This window comes from Anguilla anguilla, chromosome 2 (genome assembly GCF_013347855.1).
Source record: "Anguilla anguilla isolate fAngAng1 chromosome 2, fAngAng1.pri, whole genome shotgun sequence".
Classification (NCBI taxonomy): domain Eukaryota; kingdom Metazoa; phylum Chordata; class Actinopteri; order Anguilliformes; family Anguillidae; genus Anguilla; species Anguilla anguilla.
In genome coordinates this window covers 67,635,641-67,653,163 of record NC_049202.1, presented here as the reverse complement: position 1 = coordinate 67,653,163, position 17,523 = coordinate 67,635,641, and the positions used below count along the sequence as shown (strand labels likewise).

Below are 17,523 nucleotides of genomic sequence, written 5' to 3'. Positions count from 1 at the left end.
GTTCTGAACAGCACGGCCTGAAGAGGAAGGTAGCAGGGATAACGTTAGGACACAGCGGCTTTCTGTCAGGGATACCTCACTCACACCCCACTGCTCAGTGTGTCCTGTTTTGTCCCTGGTGTGACCCCCCTCCAAAACAAAATAAAAAAGTAAAATAAAAAAGAACAATATCTATGTATTATTTTCAGTTTTTCCATTTTTTTCCCTAATGATTTGAAATAAATTTCTCTGTTGTGTCGCAATATAATGCAGACTTATTCACTGGGGCCATCTGTGATTGCATATTTTTTACTTCACATCCAAAACATAATTGTCACAGGATTGTGACTGGTGAATAGTCGTGTGAATCACAGTTTCATTCCACACATTACACGAAGCAGCAACACAAAGCGCACGGTACATCCACAAGGTGTCAGCACATTCATAGTTTTCGGGGGATCTTTTCAAATTCTGTTGAATGTAGGCAGTTGGTGAGGGCGGGGCTTGGCGGGCTCGCTGAATCAACTGTCGTTCTGCTCAGGGCGGGATCCACCCATTGGTGGCAGTCTGCAGGAGGTGATGTCACAGCTGGATTCTGAGATCACCGATGCTTTCCTGAAAAGGGAGATTCTGCAGGGCTACCGGTAAGCAGCAGCAATGCACACACACATTCCAGAGGGTGATCAGTGGGAAATCAGTAAGTCATTGTTGGAGGCAGAACAGACCCACACTCTTTTCGTCCATATCAGGAAATATCAGTTTTGTCCCTGGTATTGGCCAGAGGGTCAATGCCCCCCCCCCCCCACTTTAAATCCTCTTACTCTTTTTTTTTCAGCAAAAATCCCTCCTCTTTACCATTCATAATTCAGTGTGTGTTAAAATAAATGTATATTTCTGAACAAATAGTGTTATCGGACCCTTAACACCACCTACTGCAGTTTGACACTAGGTCCTGAACTTTTTTTTTTTTTTTTTCATTTTCTCCCATTTTTCTCCCCAATCTTTTAGTCGTTATACCAATTCCCCGTGTGTATCACAGTCCTGGTCGATGCGCTATCCTCTGTCAGTCTGGGGGTGGGGAGGTGGGGTGGGTGTAAACTAGGTCCCGAACTTGTCATCTCACCTCTGCGAGGCTGTGTGTGTGTTCCCTTGTGCTCGCCGCCCAGGCTGGTGGCCCTGAGGGGCCTGCTGAGCGGAGAGGGGGCCCGCCTGGCGGACTGCTGGAGGGTGTGCCGCAGCGTCTGCGCTCAGACCGAGCTCCTCTGCGCAGTCGCTGACTGCCTGCAGGTGAGAAACGCGTGGGCTCGCGCTTCGATCACACGCCCTGCGCTCGCAGGCCGGGTGGGTGGGGGTGGGGGGGGGGGGGGGGGGGGGGTGGGGGGGGGGGGGGGGGGGGGGGGGGGTGGGGGGGGGGAGTCTACTTCAGACAACGTGAATTGATTTGCGCTTTGCCTGCACGCGCTGGTCCAGGGTCTCTTCGAGCTGTGTGGGGAAGATGAGGCGTCAGGACCAAGGCGGACTGTTGCAAAGTACCTGCCTGCCATTGGTAAGGGTGTTGTGAATATTTGTTGAGAGGAAAAGTGGATTTTGTAATAAAGCAATTTTATGCAACTAAAAACAAAAAAAAAAAAGAATCAGACTCTAATATCCAACTCCCTTCACTCTGGGGTTGAAAAATGATGGATGCGCCTTTGGAAGGCATGTTTTTTTGAAATCACGGTTTTACAGCTGAGTAATACACATAGCATAACCCAAGGCATGAAATGTTTCACACAGATTTACTATATAACATGGATTTTAACTAATTGTTGTCATCTGTGCCGAAAAGGTTGAATCTTATTTTACTGGATTATCCTCTTTTCATCTCCAGAGCACATGTTTGAGGGGTTCTCCTGGATGTTAAGGCGAACACTGGAGCATCCCGAGGCTCTTGCGCCCCCTGGCGTGTGGGAGGCGGTACTGAAGGGCCGGGAGGCTGTGGCCTGGGGCAGCAGGGCGGTGTGGGTGAGGGGGATGGTTGGGGTGTGCCACGCCCTTTCGGAGACTCTGTCCCAGGACCTGCACTCTCTCTGTCCCGGGGTACGGGCCCTGCTGGAGAGACTGCACGCAGCACAGGAGAGAGACACGGTTAGGGCTCACATCTCCTGCGTAGGAACCGTACCCCAAAACCCACCGGTCCTCTCTCACCGCACCCCCGAACGCTCGGTCCAGAGCCCCGATCGGAGCACGCCCCTCACCGGGGCTCAAGCCCTGGCACTCTTCTGACATCATCAGCCTATCAGCGTCCCACACACACCGCGCCATTGCCTGGCAACCCAGCTGGCTCCCGAAGAAACTGCTGGGACCCTCAGCAGAATGGGGATGGGCCGCCTATGAGCTTTTTGCCTGTTGTGATCTATTCTTAGTTTTTGGCAGTGAAAATTCTCCACGGCCTCATAACGACACACACACTGTCAAACCGAACGCACTCTTCTAATTACGAGCGATGATTCATTACCGTGTTTTCTGTCATCTTGACTGGGGAGAGCGAGCTGATGGGTTTGTAATGAACCGTCTCGGTACCTTGGAAAAGGAAAAATGAAGTGAAGGGAGATGCAGGCTCTCTCTAGTTCAGATGGGCTTCGTGAGTGTCGTTGCATGAGTTCAGTTACAGCACTGCACTTGGCTTGAGAAAGTTCATTGAAATGCTGAGGTAAATACCCAGATTTGGCCTCCGGACGTTTCATTTTAATATAACATGACATCATTATGTAATGACTCTCTGAAAGATAGTTTGACAAACGGGTGAATTTTATATAATGTACGTGTTGCCTTTAATTATTGTGAATACTGAGATCATTGTAATGATCAATTAAAATGAATCAGGGTGTTCAATTCCCTAAATAAAATGCAGTCGTGTCGTGCATATTATTTTCTTGTCTTTTTTCTGCAACCTTTTTTAAGGGATTCCTGCTACCCCCGCATCTGCGGTTCTCTTTCCTGTTTAGGTGACCTCACATCCTTTCTCACTGACACAGAGGACGTTCACAGCCGAATGAAATGAAAAAATGTAGAAAGAACGTGTTCCTGTTTCGTGAGAAGAGCATATTGTATATTATGCTGAATTTGTGCCTGCTGGTTCCACAAACCGTACGTGCATCTGCACAAACCACATGGAATCGACCATCCCATATGCTACTTGTCCCGAAAGTTTAACAGGCATCAGGTAAACTATTCCACAATTGAACAGGAGACACTAGCATTGATACTGGCGCTTCAGTATTTTGAAGTATACGTCGGGTCTAGCTCTCTACCTGTTACGGTGTTTACCGACCATAATCCGTTGGTATTTTTGGCCCGCATGCGCAACAATAACCAACGATTGATGAGGTGGTCCTTGTTGGTTCAAAATTACCATCTGAATATTAAGCACAAAAAGGGGTCAGAGAACGTATTGGCGGACGCCCTGTCACGCACTTAATTTTAAATTGTATATATTGTAACTAGCCTTACTAGGTGTTTACGTGCCAGGTTTGTTTTTTTTCTTTTGGTCTCATTATTCCGTGAGGTCTGCTACGGGTCACTCCGCAATTGGTGAAGAAGAGGGAAGAGTGCGCTGTTTCCCCCCCCAATCCTCTTCTGCGGACCTGCCTGGCGGCCAATGAGGAACAGACCCACACCTATAAATAGCCAACATTGTCAGTTACACCCCAGTGACTTGGATTTGAATGTTAGTTCACTTCTGTAATACTATTGTGACTTAGTGCTATTTTTACTTGTGTATCGATCGTATTTCTGAAAAGACTTTGAGGTTGGGTTTGCGTCTCTGGTTTGGTTGCTGGTTTTGTGTATATATATTAGGAGTGGGATTTAAGTAGGTGTTTGTTTTCTTCACTGTCACTGTTAGTTTCACTTGTGTATATACATAAGGAGTGGGATTTAGGTAGGTGTTTGTTTTCTTAACTGTCACTTTTGAAACTGTTAGTTTCACTTGTGTATATATATATAGATACAGGCGTGTACCACCCTTGTATGTTTTTGTTCAGTTTAGAATAGTCAGTGTAGTTAGTTAGGTTCGGAAGATTTTCGGGTTTCAGTTAGTTTCTTTCATTTCTAGAATTGTTAATAACCAAAACAGCTTATATATTTCTATCTTCTTTTGTTTGGTACCGCCCAGTGTTTCCCCTCCTGTTTGTTCATTGTATAGATAATTAATTGTGTAAATAAAATTAAATCTTTAATGATCAGTCATTTTGTTACTCCCCTGTACCCCTAGACCACAATGGGGACGCAACACTGCTACCCCCCGCATCTGCGGTTTTCTTTCCTGTTTAGGTGACCTCACATCCTTTCTCACTGACACAGAGGACGTTCACAGCCGAATGAAATGAAAAAATGTAGAAAGAACGTGTTCCTGTTTTGTGAGAAGAGCATATTGCATATTATGCTGAATTTGTGCCTGCTGGTTCCACAAACCGTACGTGTGTCCGCACAAACCACACACATCCGCACGCGCGCACACACACACACTGTGTGTCTTGCGCCCTGGGGAATGGCAGTCTCTGCACATCACTGCTCAGTGAAGGATTTTGTTCTCCTGGTCAGTAGTATACTGTTGTTGTGCGGTAAGTTTTTCCTCTTTCCTGACTGTGCCTAAATGTTACTGAACTTGCTGTTTTTTTTGTGCGTTTTTCGCTGTGACTGTCCTGGTCTTGCTCACGTGTGGTCTGATTTGTATTTTCAAGAAGACTAGGGACAAACCAAACAGGACTTACTGAAACTTATTAAAATGGTGCAGGTTTGTACAGAAACCTTACACCCTGAACAAAAGGTAGTACTGGAAGAGCAAAACGGATATTGCTTTAAGAACACATTGTCTCTCTGGCTTTCTCTTAAAGGTGAATTGAGATTTTTCGGAAAACCGTTGTAAAGTCTGAAACAGAAGTGATGATGATGATGATTCTCGGTCTCCTGCTCTTCACCAGATCTGGTCTGTTTAGCAGACCCCCTCCCGTCCCATCTCCCAGCACCCTCTCTGACCCGGCAGACCCTTCAGGGAGGGATAGACCTTGTGTGCCGCGCCCCCGACGGCCATGCTGGGGTCCTGTTCCGTCTCGTCAGGGTGACAGCGCAGGTGGGCCAGGAGGACAAGGCGGACCTGGTGGAGTTTCCACAGGAGCAGCAGGAGGCCCACTTCATTCTGAGAGGGGAGGCCGGGCTCGGCCAGGAGTTCCACTCCTGCATGTACCAGGACCGCCACCAGAGATACAGCGGGTACAGCCCCTACATGCATCCGAGCGGTGAGTGTGTGGGCTGGGCCGAGCCACCGCTGCCCTCAGCCGGAACGCTTGACTGGAACACTCACTTCCAGTTCGGCAGTTAATGGCAGTTTGTTGCCTTGGTGACCCCTGTGTTTAAGTGGTGTTTGGCCTGGCTGTAGTACTTTATTTTGTTATTTTATTTAGAGGGCACATTCACTGGTGCTAGTGCTGTGGCTGCATTAGTACAACTGACCTCAGCCCAGCATGTGATGGAGGCCTCTACATAAGGAAAGCACTAAGGGCTGCTTTATTTCTGCAAATATTTGATCATATCTGTGCAGTGCGATTCATAATCTTTACTGAAATTAGCTGAAAATGACTAGAATTTATAACAGATTTCCCATAAGAATTTTATCCCTCGTTCCATTAATTCATTGCTCAACCGACGTCTGTTGAGTTTGTCTTTTTTAATAGTCTTGGAGATTCCAAAAAATATTTATTGTGGATTTTTCTATCCAGTTTGATCATTCTGGGTAAACATTAGTTCTTTTTTTTTTTTTTAGCAAAGCCATTTAGTGCTTATGAAGTAATTAGTGAACAAAAACGGGATGTTGTCAGTCTGAAGCTTGTCCCTGGGCAGTGGAACGTGACTAGATTGGGCAGACAAAATGGCATCATTCTTTATCCAAAAGCCTGCATCAATGGTCAGCTAAGTGAAATTGGTCTGAATTCAGTGCTCCCTAATGGCTTTCAGCTACAAATGCTCATGTTTCATCAGTTGCTGGGATGGGCCGTATTGCAAATAACAATCCAATCCACAGAGAAATCTTCCTTTGATACTAACAGAGTTAACTGAAGGACACAAAGACGACCTGGCATTTCTTTACAACGCTGTGGCTAATTAACCAAGAGAAGACAGATTTCCACGTTTGTTTCTTTAAGACTGGACTTGGACATTGCCTTGTAAATGGCCCTCCGAGCTGCTCCAAAACTGCTCTCCAACTACTATAAAATGTCATAAGACTCATAAAGCATCGTTTCACAGGCTGTCCATAAAATATCAGTCCAAGTGCTATCTTCTGCTATAAAATGTTTTTATGGGCTTGCACCATAATCACTGAAGGATCTGGTAATAGCCCGTGCTATAACTCTGTTTTTAGCAATGGAGCCACTGAAAACGTGGAATTGTTAGCCGCAATCAAAGGCTGTCTTTTATTAAAGCCCAGATTTCCAACAGTTGTCTTCTGCCTTTTCTTGTTGCTTTGGTAACTGTCTCATTGGTAAATATCTGCAGTTGTTCTCCATCAAACACCCTAATCTGGTTTTCATAATCGCATAATCTGTAAATAGCAGACTGCAACAAAGGGAGAAAAAAAGATCTCCTGTTCGTGTACAATACACTTTCACTTGGTCCTAGTTTGCACAAAACGGCCACTTTCATTGTCCCAAATATGTACAAATTACAATGATTAACTACTACAATTCAGAATAACTGCTGTGTTGATGTAACACGGAACCCACATTTGCTGAGTTTGTTATGTTTTATGTTCAGCAATTGATGTGAAATCTATTTAACTGGAAGCCACATAATTTAAAAACCGGTATACTACTGCACCGTTGTGGCAAGGAAGACACACCCATTGAGGTGTGACAGTTAAAGAGAGACAAAACTGTTGAAACAAAGCTGAACCACATCTAAACTACAGTTTACCTGACACATGCCCACAGCTCTCACATAGAGAACGAACTGACCTCCTCCCCCCTCCCTCCTCCCTCCACCAGCTCTTACTCTTAGTCATAAGCAGGCCTGTGCAGTGTACTAGTGTACTTAATTCTTTAAAAAAAAAACTGTACGTTTGCTGTTGCATGTGTTCTGTGGTTTATTTCAGCTGCAGCTAACATTTTCTTTTCATATTTCAGATTTTGAATGAAACGCAAGAAATTTTTTTTTTTTTTTTTTTTTGCATTGTATTATATTCAGACTTTGGGCTTCGTGTTTCAATTGCTTCTGATCCATAAAGGACATAAGATGTCCTATGTAATCCCTTTGTTCTTTCGCTGTGCTCCTGTCTTCGTCCACAGATCCAGCCCCAGCCTCTCCTCAGCTACAGCCGTCCCTGTCGGTGGAGCCCCACGGGGGCAGGGTAGTTCATGGCCAAAGCCTGTCCTTCCACTGCTCCGCCCCTCCGTCCCAAAGCCCCGCCCCCCAGGCCTTCTTCCTGCTGAGGACGGGGGCGCAGTCCGAGGGCTCCGTGGTCACTCTGGCGTCCCCGGCCCCTCAGAGTGCTGGCGGCCTGGGCTTGGAGGCGTCCTTCCACGTGGGCCCCGTGAGGGGAGGGGAAGGGGGCTCCTACACCTACGTCCTGCCGGGCGTCGGCCACGCGAACTCCACCGCCAGCGCACCTGTCCACATCACCGTCTCAGGTGAGGGGAGAGAGAGCGATAGAGAGAGCGATAGAGAGAGAGAGAGAGAGAGATAGAGAGAGAGAATGAAAGAGAGAGAGAGATAGAGCGAGTGTGTGTGTGTGTGAGGGAGAGAGAGAGAGCGAGTGTGTGTGTGAGAGAGAGAGAGAGAGAGAGAGAGAGAGAGAGAGAGAGAGAGAGCGAGTGTGTGTGTGTGTAAGAGAGAGAGAATGAAAGAGAGAGAGAGATAGAGCGAGTGTGTGTGTGAGAGAGAGAGAATGAAAGAGAGAGAGATAGAGCGAGTGTGTGTGTGTGTGTGAGAGAGAGAGAGAGAGAGAGAATGAAAGAGAGAGAGAGATAGAGCGAGTGTGTGTGTGTGTGAGAGAGAGAGAGTGGTCTTTGAGTCAGAGATGGCACTGTGATGAGGCCTCTTTCTCTGGGCTAGCATGGGGATAGCTGAGAAATGGAGGCGCAACTTCTGTCTCGGAGGGCCAAGATTTTTTGGGGTTTGTTTTCAGGGCTTCTGTGGTTACCATGTTTATATCACCAGCGGTTCTTACGCCTGCTGAGATTCTTCTGCAGTTAGACCAGTGGCTCTCAGCCTTGGTCGTGAAGTACTACCATAATTGTGTGGTTAAACTTATTTTAACACAATGCAGTTTTTGGCTTGTTGCCATTTTACACAGATGGTTTCAGGTTTCAACGTTCTCAGCAAATGGGACCCATATGATTTCATCTGTTAGTTTGTAATTGAATAAATTCAAAATGGAACCTCTGTCAACTGCAGTTATTTATCATGTAGCACACACAGCACAAAAAAATGAAAGCATAAGTTGGTCTGCCTGATTGATATTCCTGGGATGTGAATATGGGACATTTATTTTTTCAGGGTATACATAGCTGTATCTGATACAATGTCAGATTTAACTGTGTAAATCATCCATGAATATAAACATATCTAATAAAGAACAATTAGCAGCTCATTACAAAACATAGCTTGTTATTATGCTTGGACCTAAAACCAGCACACACAGTGGGTCTCCACAGGACTGGGGTTGAGAATCACTGGATTAGACCATGATACCCGAATTAGCCAAACAGGCCAGGGGGTAACTGTGCGGTGCACGGGCCCGCAGGCATACCCCGGGGCCCAGTTCACCCTGTTTCGGCTGGGCTCCTTGCTCCCCGTGTCCTCACGCCCCGCTGACCACACCCGCCATGAGGTGTACTTCACCCTACCCGTCCTCCGGCCTGACCCAGACCCAGACCCAGACCCAGAGCAGTACCAGTGCCAGTACAGCGTGCTCCTCGGCCAGCACTGGAGCGAATCAGAGCGCAGCCTGCCTATCACTGTACCCAGCCCCACAGGTGTGTGTGTGTGTGTGTGTGTTTGTGAGAGAGTGTGTGTGTGTGTGTGTGTGTGTGTGTCTGTCTGTGTGTGAGATAGAGAGTGAGAGAGAGTGTGTGTGTGCCTGTGTGTCTGTGTGCATGTGTGAGAGAGTGTGTGAGTGTGCGTGAGTGTGTGTGTGTGTGCGTGTGTGAGAGAGTGTGTGTGAGTGTGTGTGTGAGATAGAGAGTGAGAGAGAGAGACAATGTGTATGTGTATATATCAGTGCGTGCGTATGAGACAGAGGGAGTGAGAGAGAATCAGTGTGTGTGCGTGTGTGCTGCAATTTGTGAGTTTCACTATTACTGTAGTTGAACCAATCTAGTCCTCTCAGCTGTTTTGTGCTGACTGCTTCTATGTATTGTCATTCAGGAACAAACTTCATCCCTGCTGAAGTCTCTCCTCCCCCCTCCCCTTCTCCTTTCTCAGGTAACAAATCAAAATGTTAATTCTCACCACAGAATCTCTCCCAGCCTGTCCTGCTGAAAGCAGCACACACACATTAGGTATTGTTTAATGGCATCAGAATTCCAGTATACCTCCGATTGCGCTCTCCGTGTGACTGCAGAGCCTGAAAGGAAACTATTAATTAGTCTCAGTCTGCTGTCTCCCTTCACCTGTGTTTACTTCCTGTCTGTCCTCTCACGATGTCCACCCTTCAGCAGTTTTATTATATGCTTCTCCACAGACTCCCCTTATCCACAGACAAAATACATCAATTTTAAATTGATCATTAATACAGCTGGGCATTTACTTACAGTTCGGTACTGTGCCTCACTAAGGAGTGCCACAGCTGTGCCCCTTTGAATTGTTGGATTCAAACTTGCATGCCTGTGACAACTCTTGTATTCCTTAACCAGTACCCCTTGTTGGCCCCTGTGCTCCTCATGTTGTGTATTGCATGTGTGTGTGTGTGTGTGCATTGGTGCGTGTGGGGTGTGTGTACGTGCGTGTGTGTGTTTGTGTGTGTCTGCATGTGTGGGTGTGTGTATGGTATGTGTGTGCATGTGTCTGTGCACATTTGTATATGTGCATGTGTGTGCGTGTGTGTGCGTGTGTGTGCATGTGTGTGCATGTGTGCGCATGTGTGCGTGTGTGTGTGCATGTGTGCGTGTGTGTGTGTGTGTGTGTGTGTGTGTGTGTGTGTGTGTGCATGTGTGTGTGTGTGGTGTGTGCGTGTGTGTGCGCGTGAGTGGTATGTGTGTGTGTTTTCATCGAGCTCTCCCTCCTGCAGCTCCTGACTGGCGCCTGATTGCTGGCTGTGTATCTGCAGTGCTGCTGTTCCTGGTCCTGCTCATAGGGCTGGGCATCGGAGTGCACAGGACAGGTACGGTGCAGGGTAGCAGCACACAGGAACATATTTATATTTATAGATTCATTTTTAATAGATGTAAACCCTGTATGTCGTAATAATAATAATAATAATAATAATAATAATAATAATAATAATAATATGCCCAAGCGTGGGTTTCTCATAGGCTTGCAGCAGTGGGTCACAGTTGGCTTAAGGCAGGTTCAATAGCTCCTCCCAGGTGTGCACCAGCTGTTCTTGGGCTATTGGCTGTTAGCTGCAATACAGGTCATGTGTTACTTCCAGGGTTACTGGTTGGCTGTAGGGTGAGTGCATCTCAGGAGTGCGCACACATCAGCGAGAGTGCACCTACTGTGGGCGGGGCCAAGGCCTGAGAGGCAAGACCTCAATTCCCAGATTAGTTTGACGAGAGGGGAACCTTTGTTCAAAATTAAATAAAAACTACAGTAATCAACTGCCGGACTTCAAAAGGGGTTTTTAACAGCGGTGCATTTCTGTTTCTCTTTCAGTAAAGGCGCTGGCTGAGAAAAAGAAGAGGAGGTGGGCGAAAGACTGGAAACAAACCATATTTAAATGATATTTCTGTTACTGATATATACAGTGTAGACACTGTCTTATTCAGTGAGCTAAATGTAAGAGCTGAAACGAGCCTACATGGTAATGTTCCCCTCAATGTCTAAGGCCGGAGTGTAGCACAGTGGGTAAGGAACTAGACTTGTAACCGAAAGGTCGCAGGTTCGATTCCCGGGTAAGGACACTGCCGTTGTACCCTTGAGCAAGGTACTTAACCTGCATTGCTTCAGTATATATCCAGCTGTATAAATGGATGCAATGTAAAATGCTATGTAAACAAAAAAAAAAAAAAAAGTTGTGTAAGTCGCTCTGGATAAGAGCGTCTGCTAAATGCCTGTAATGTAATGTAATGTAATGTCTTTTGTTGTGTGCAGGGAGGAAGATCGCTTCTGGAAGCCTCACGCTATGGACCACACCCTCGGCAAGTCTTTTCAGTGTTGTGGGCTCTGTGTTGCTTTTTGAATTGTGGGACCGGCATTCCTGTGTCATTATTGTATATGCTTTTCAGTGGCCACCGCCGATACGTTTCATGACTGACTGATTGTTTATCCAAACGAGGGTCATAACAGGGTCAGCAGTGTGCGTGCGTGCATGTGTGCGTGTGCATGCTAGTGCATGTGTGTTTGTGTGTGTGTTTATATGTGGGTCTATATGTGTGTGTGTGTGTGTGTGTGTGTGTGTCAGTGTGTGTAGTGTGTGTGTATGCATGCGTGTGTGTGCGTGTTCGTGCATGTGTCTGTATGTGTGTGCGCATACATGTGTGTCTATATGTGTGTGCATTTGTCATCTTTTATATTATTCTGTTCATCCTGCCTGCTCTATTGTGCTTTCCCAGACCTAACCTTGAGGCCCATAAGCATCGGCTCCCAGGTAACTTCCAGTACATTCATCTCTCTTTCTCTTTCTCTCTCTCTCAAATTCAAATTCAAATTCAAATTCAAATTCAAATGTCTTTATTGGCATGACGTAACACTGTACATATTGCCAAAGCAAGTGTTTGAACATTGAAAAGCTAAACATTAATCAGAAAACATACTACAGTAAATAGTAGAAAATACAGTGGATGGAAGTAGAAAATAGATAGTCATAAAATAAATAAATAAATAATTAAACAAATTAAACTTAATATCAACACAAAACAAAACAAATAAACTGTCATCAAATATCAGGTGACTGCCACTCACTGTCCCTCAGTTTATGGCAGGCAGCAACATAGACTCTCTCTCTCTCTCTCTCTCTCTCTCTCTCTCTCTCTCTCTCTCTGTCCCTCTCTCTCTCTCTCTCTCTCTCTCTCTCTCTCTGTCTCTCTTTCTCTCTCTGCTTCTGAATTTCCGTTTTTGTTTTGTCGTTCAGCTTTCAAAAGGTTTAATCAATACACCGTCCCTTTGTACATCTCGAGGCCTGGCCGCCCACAGCATCCTCGCTATAATCAGAAACCTGTGTTCATGAGCGGAATTCTATTAATGGACACCTGTTGCAGGAGGAAGTCTGTCAGACAGTGGTTGTTCTTAGTAAAACATGATATAAAAAGCCCGTTGGCAGTCTATAGTGAGCTTTTGCGCTGTGAAAGTTCTGGCCTGCCTGATGTGTGCTTCCTCTGTTCATAAACCGCACAGCTCTTAGCGCAGTCCAGCCTGTGCTGTGAGGAAATGTGCTCCTCCCTTTCGCCACATTTCGCAAAAAAGCCCATGACCTCCTCGTTGCTCCACACGGGAAACACGCGCTGCGCTGTGCCAAGCGTAACGTCGAGCGTCACCAATCGTATGAGTCTGAGATATCGCCGCCTGCGGCGTGCTCACCGGTGTTGTAACCCGGGGAGAAATGTGCCACCCTGCCACACTCAACGCAGCAAAACCTTCGCCGTCAAAACCAGCTCTGACTGTGGCCACCACGTGTAATCTATCCATTACATTACAGGCATTTAGCAGACGCTCTTATCCAGAGCAACTTACACAACTTTTTTTACATAGAATTTTACATTGTATCCATTTATACAGCTGGATATACACTGAAGCAATTTCGGTTAAGTGCCTCGCTCAAGGGTAGAACGGCAGCGTCCTACCCGGGAATCGAACCTGCGACTTTTTGGTTACAAGCCCAGTTCCTTACCCACTGTGCTACACTCCGTCCTATAGCCGAGTTAAACGTAGACCTGTCAGGGGTGATTTTAAAACTGAAACCTATCGCTGCATAGACATCACATTACATTACATTTACAGACGCTTTTATCCAAAGCGACGTACAAAAAGTGCATTTCATGGTCATGGACAACTACAATGTATATAACACAGGTTCAATAAGATACAATACTTATTTTGTACAGCTATTTCTAGCCAAGAACACAATTTAGTTCACACAGTGAACACAATTCTGACCTAACCTCTGCCAAGCCAACTAGGCAGAAGAACACGCTACAGTATTAGGACAAATACAAATTACCAAAAAGTGCTTGGATGGGGGGTACATGGAACGAGTGTCACGAAAGGGGGGGATTTAAAGTGAAAGACCTCTCCTTCCACGGGTGGTGCGGTGCCTTCTGCTCGGAGTGATTAAATGATTCGTTGACAAAATGGATGCCAGGCCATCCGCTCTGCTTCCTGCTCCTTACAGACAGCCTGTGCCCTGACCAGACCTGGGTCAAATACCTATTTGTTTTGGATTCAAATACTTTTCTAAACTTTACTGATCCTTGTCCGGTGTATTGGAACCAATTAAATACTCTGAAAAAAATGCAGACCCTGTCTTCTGGTCATATTGGCAGGCTCAGTTACACCAGGCAAGATCAACAGAGCACAGAAAAGCATTTGAACCCTAAACAAATACGTATTTGACCCAGGTCTGGCCCTGAATCAGCACGTGCTGTACGTGCACAGGATTCATTCTGAGCTGCTGGTTTTAATACAGTAAGCCTTGGTTTAAACTATCACATCAGGATATTTAGCTACCAAGGAGGCCTTGGCTGCTAGTTCGTTTGTTGAGCTGTCACTCCCGCTGGTCACCGGGGGGGGGGGCTCAAAGAAGAAAGCACAGCACAGGGGAGAAAAACCTCCTGAGCGGCCTATGTGTGGAAATACCTCCTAAGAGCATAAGAACATAAGAGCGTTTTATGGTAAGAATGGGCCTTTCATGCCTTTAAAAACACACCATCTCTCCATTTCAGATCCAAGGTGCAGCAGTAATTGGTTCTTTTAAATCTGGTCTCAAGACATAACCTTGTCTTATCTGCCTCTTTCTCTTAGCTTTTGAATTTGGACTTGATTCAGATTCTTTCAAATCTCCATTTTAATCTTGTTGTAAAGCACCCTTTGACATTGACCAATATGAATGAGCTTGCGTTGTATTGTAATGTATTTGTATTGTAATAACTGTTTTGTCTCGTGTTTTTTGTGTTGTCACTTTAGCTTGGGTCATATTGAGTAGAGCGTGTGTCCGGGCCTCAGAGATGTCCTCCTGTATCTGTAGAAATGCGTGCTGTGCATTTTGAGGTGTTATATTGGCATGCGCTGGCACTGTTCCAGTCCGCCAGTCTGTTCGAGTCTCCAGCTTTTAATTAAAAACACGCTAAATCTGCGACAGGGTCAGAGTGCTGACTTCTGCAACGAGACAGCACGACATTTTTCTTGGGAACGAGTCAAACTTCTCGTTTGAAAAAGGGGCGGGGTACAGAATAGGAACCAGGCTGCTTGAGATGGGCTGGGCTGTAGGTGGGAGAAGGAGTGCGATGAATTTTAATGCTTTGTATGGATGAGAAGACACACACATTCTAGGTCGGATGGTGCTGTTAGGCCTGTTTAGCTTTCATAGTGTGTTTTGGTTGTGGGACTGTGAACTGAAATTGCCTGTATTCTCTGTGTTTTTGGGGGGTGTATGCAGGACCAGGGTCCTGGTTCCACAGCGCGCCTCAGAACGTCTTCACTGTCGGCCCCTCAGTGCCCCCTCTCTACGTTTGAGAACCCGGCCTGCTGACCACCACTTCCATGGGCCTCCCCCCTACTCCTCCCCCTCTCTCTCTCTCTCTCTCCCCCCCCCCTTTCTGCTTGCATGCTTGCTTTTGAATACAAGTGTTTACCAGATAAAGGTTTGGGTCACAGTGAATGTGCCAGGGGTGTATTCTGGTCCTGCAACAAATATATTTGTGATATCACTGCAGATGAACCACATCGATCTGACACTCGCTTGCTTACAATTCATGACTCTGGGCGCAGAAATCTATTCCTAATCACTGTCAAGAAACAATGTGACCATTTAAACACACACACACACACACATACACACACGCACGTGCACACACACACGTCATTTCTGTTTTTCGCTTTCAGTTCTGTTAATGTTTTTTTTTTTTTCATTCTCATTCATCTTCTTGATGAATACCAGACCTTACTTTTCAAATATATTCACATATTATACTTATAATTTAATTGGTATGTACATAGTTTCTAGTTGCATTAAGTTTGTGTGTGTACATATAAATCAAAGAGACTGTTCAAAGTGTGGAAACTGAAAAAAGCAATGTCAATGCATCCAATAAATGTATATCCTTTATTAACTATGATGCATAGTGACTTTTTCCCTAGTTTAGCCAGTTCTGGCGCTGTGTGTCTTCAAAATCAATTCACGGTTTCCCATTCATTAAGTGCTCATTCACTGGGTATTCACTCAGAGCTCAGATGCGATCCTTTTAACGTGTCACAAGAGGGCGCTGTAACCCACAGAAATAGAATTGCGCCACTTGCTCACCTTATTGCTCAGTGAAGTTACCGAAACTGTAAATCAGCATAGCTGACAATTCCAGTGGATCCTGACAATATGTGAGAACAGGGTGATATATTATGTAATGTTCAGAAATGTGTGACTTACATGGCTGTATTTTTCTCTCGGCATTTGAGTGAAGTTCATTTTAGTGTTGTCAGTTCCTAAACGGTAGTGACAGAGTTACCGTCTAGGTTGTCTTGGAGACGGATCCCTTGCCAGCAAAGGCAATGCTATCCTAATACCCTGAGAGGCCAAGAAAGACCAGAGAAGCCATAGAGCAGCTGTGCATCAGGTTTTATTGTGTGAAGTGAGAAAGGCAAGACGTAATCGCAGTGCTTAGAGAGAGAGAAAATCCATTCCAAAGTGGCGCTCCTTCAGATCGTTACTGTTTTTGCGCTTCTTCATTTAATACAGCTCTGACACGGAGTTCCATTCTCAGAGAACATGCTTTTTCAGACAGAAATAAATGAAGAAATAGAAACATAGCAATATATATATATTTTCTGATCTCATTCAATCACAAGTCATTACTGTAAATCTCTACCGTGATTGTTTGAGACTAAATGAGTATAATGGATGCATCCAACATTACCCGAAAGAGTCAAAATGTTAAATATCACAGCGCTGATCGACGATATTCTGGCAGAAGTTTGAGAGTGGTTCTTACCCCCATTGTTGGGCACCATATATTGGAAATGTGGTCAATTTAGGGACAGGCAGCTTCCCACACCTCCTCCAGTTTCTATTGACCCATGTGACCATATAGAAGTGGGCGGTGGTTCGATTATCCAGACCCAATTCATCAGTTGTAGGAATCAGTAGGTTTTATGATAAGATTCTGGGCGTGTATCGAAGCTTTAATGACGTCACGGACTCTCTTTATCTCATTGGGCGAAGGCTGTGCCCCCTGAGTCACTGCATCAGGTGTGATGACACAAAACATCACTTTCACAAAAGGGCTTGGCCTCGCAGCCATGAGTCATCCTGAATGCAAAAGGCAGTTAGCTTTGCATAGTTTCAGCTAGCGGTCAGAACACGTCATCCTGCCACTCATTTTACATCCATTGAACCTCATATTAACGGATATATTGATTACATTTTTGGGCACAATGCAATTTAACATTATGGGTAATAGGGTTACCATGTTAAAACAAAAAAAAACAGAGGTGCCGTACGTAGGCTCATAGTCATGGTTGCTTTCCTAACCGAGTCCTCAGATAGGCTTTTGTGCTAACATAAATTACAATGCTACCAAATATAAAATTGGCAATTTTTGAGCAACATAGTTTTTAAATAAAATAAATATAGTGTGATAACTGTGGCGTTCAGGTGTATATAGTGAATAGTGACAGTGTGTTACATTCAACTCTTTTGTAGATATCAATCACACCATTGTTGGAACCAAAGAGGTATTTGAGGTGTGTTGCTGATGTAATACAATCAGCATGGCAGTTTATGCTTGTTTTTTTGTTTTGAAATAATTTACAGTGATCTAAGCAAGGTGGAGCAAATCACAGTGTCAGTTTTTTGTCAGCTCGTTGTTTCAACTTTCCTGAACAGACTTACACCTGCAAAAGTCATTGCTGAATAATTGAGACCATGAGATAAGGCATAGGAACTTATTTTTGGAACGGGAAACTATTCATCAGCATGGTCATAATGAGATAATTAGTATGGAGTAATTTATGAGAAAGGTAATGCCTCAAAAATGCTATATGCTTCCTGTAATACAATATGCATTTGAGTTCTAATCATATAAAGCATTCAAGAGGAGGTTCTGGGTAAGTGAAGTTCTCGGCCTTCTTTAGCCGCTGCTAACTCACTTTTCATTTCGGTTCTCATGGTTTGAAATGCATTTGCTTTGGCAGTTGGCGTAC

At 45.1% G+C, this 17,523-nt stretch overlaps 1 protein-coding gene across 4 annotated transcripts in view; it reads left to right on the top strand.

Moving 5' to 3' along the window:
- The window catches only part of LOC118220659 (leukocyte immunoglobulin-like receptor subfamily B member 5), a 31,746-nt gene extending 16,305 nt beyond the window's left edge, over positions 1-15,441 (top strand). The window contains exons 5-11 of one of the 4 annotated variants that reach the window (XM_035404702.1): positions 8,732-8,990; positions 9,382-9,438; positions 10,283-10,336; positions 10,831-10,861; positions 11,269-11,315; positions 11,730-11,764; positions 14,754-15,441. In XM_035404702.1, coding sequence (XP_035260593.1) covers positions 8,732-8,990; positions 9,382-9,438; positions 10,283-10,336; positions 10,831-10,861; positions 11,269-11,315; positions 11,730-11,764; positions 14,754-15,113 — 843 coding nt within the window. In that variant the 3' untranslated portion in view covers positions 15,114-15,441. Of the gene's footprint in view, positions 1-8,731; positions 8,991-9,381; positions 9,439-10,243; positions 10,337-10,830; positions 10,862-11,268; positions 11,316-11,729; positions 11,969-14,753 lie in introns of those variants that run through there. The other 3 variants (XM_035404704.1, XM_035404706.1, XM_035404703.1) reach the window with 3 other exon arrangements.
- Positions 15,442-17,523: the final 2,082 nt, after the last annotated feature.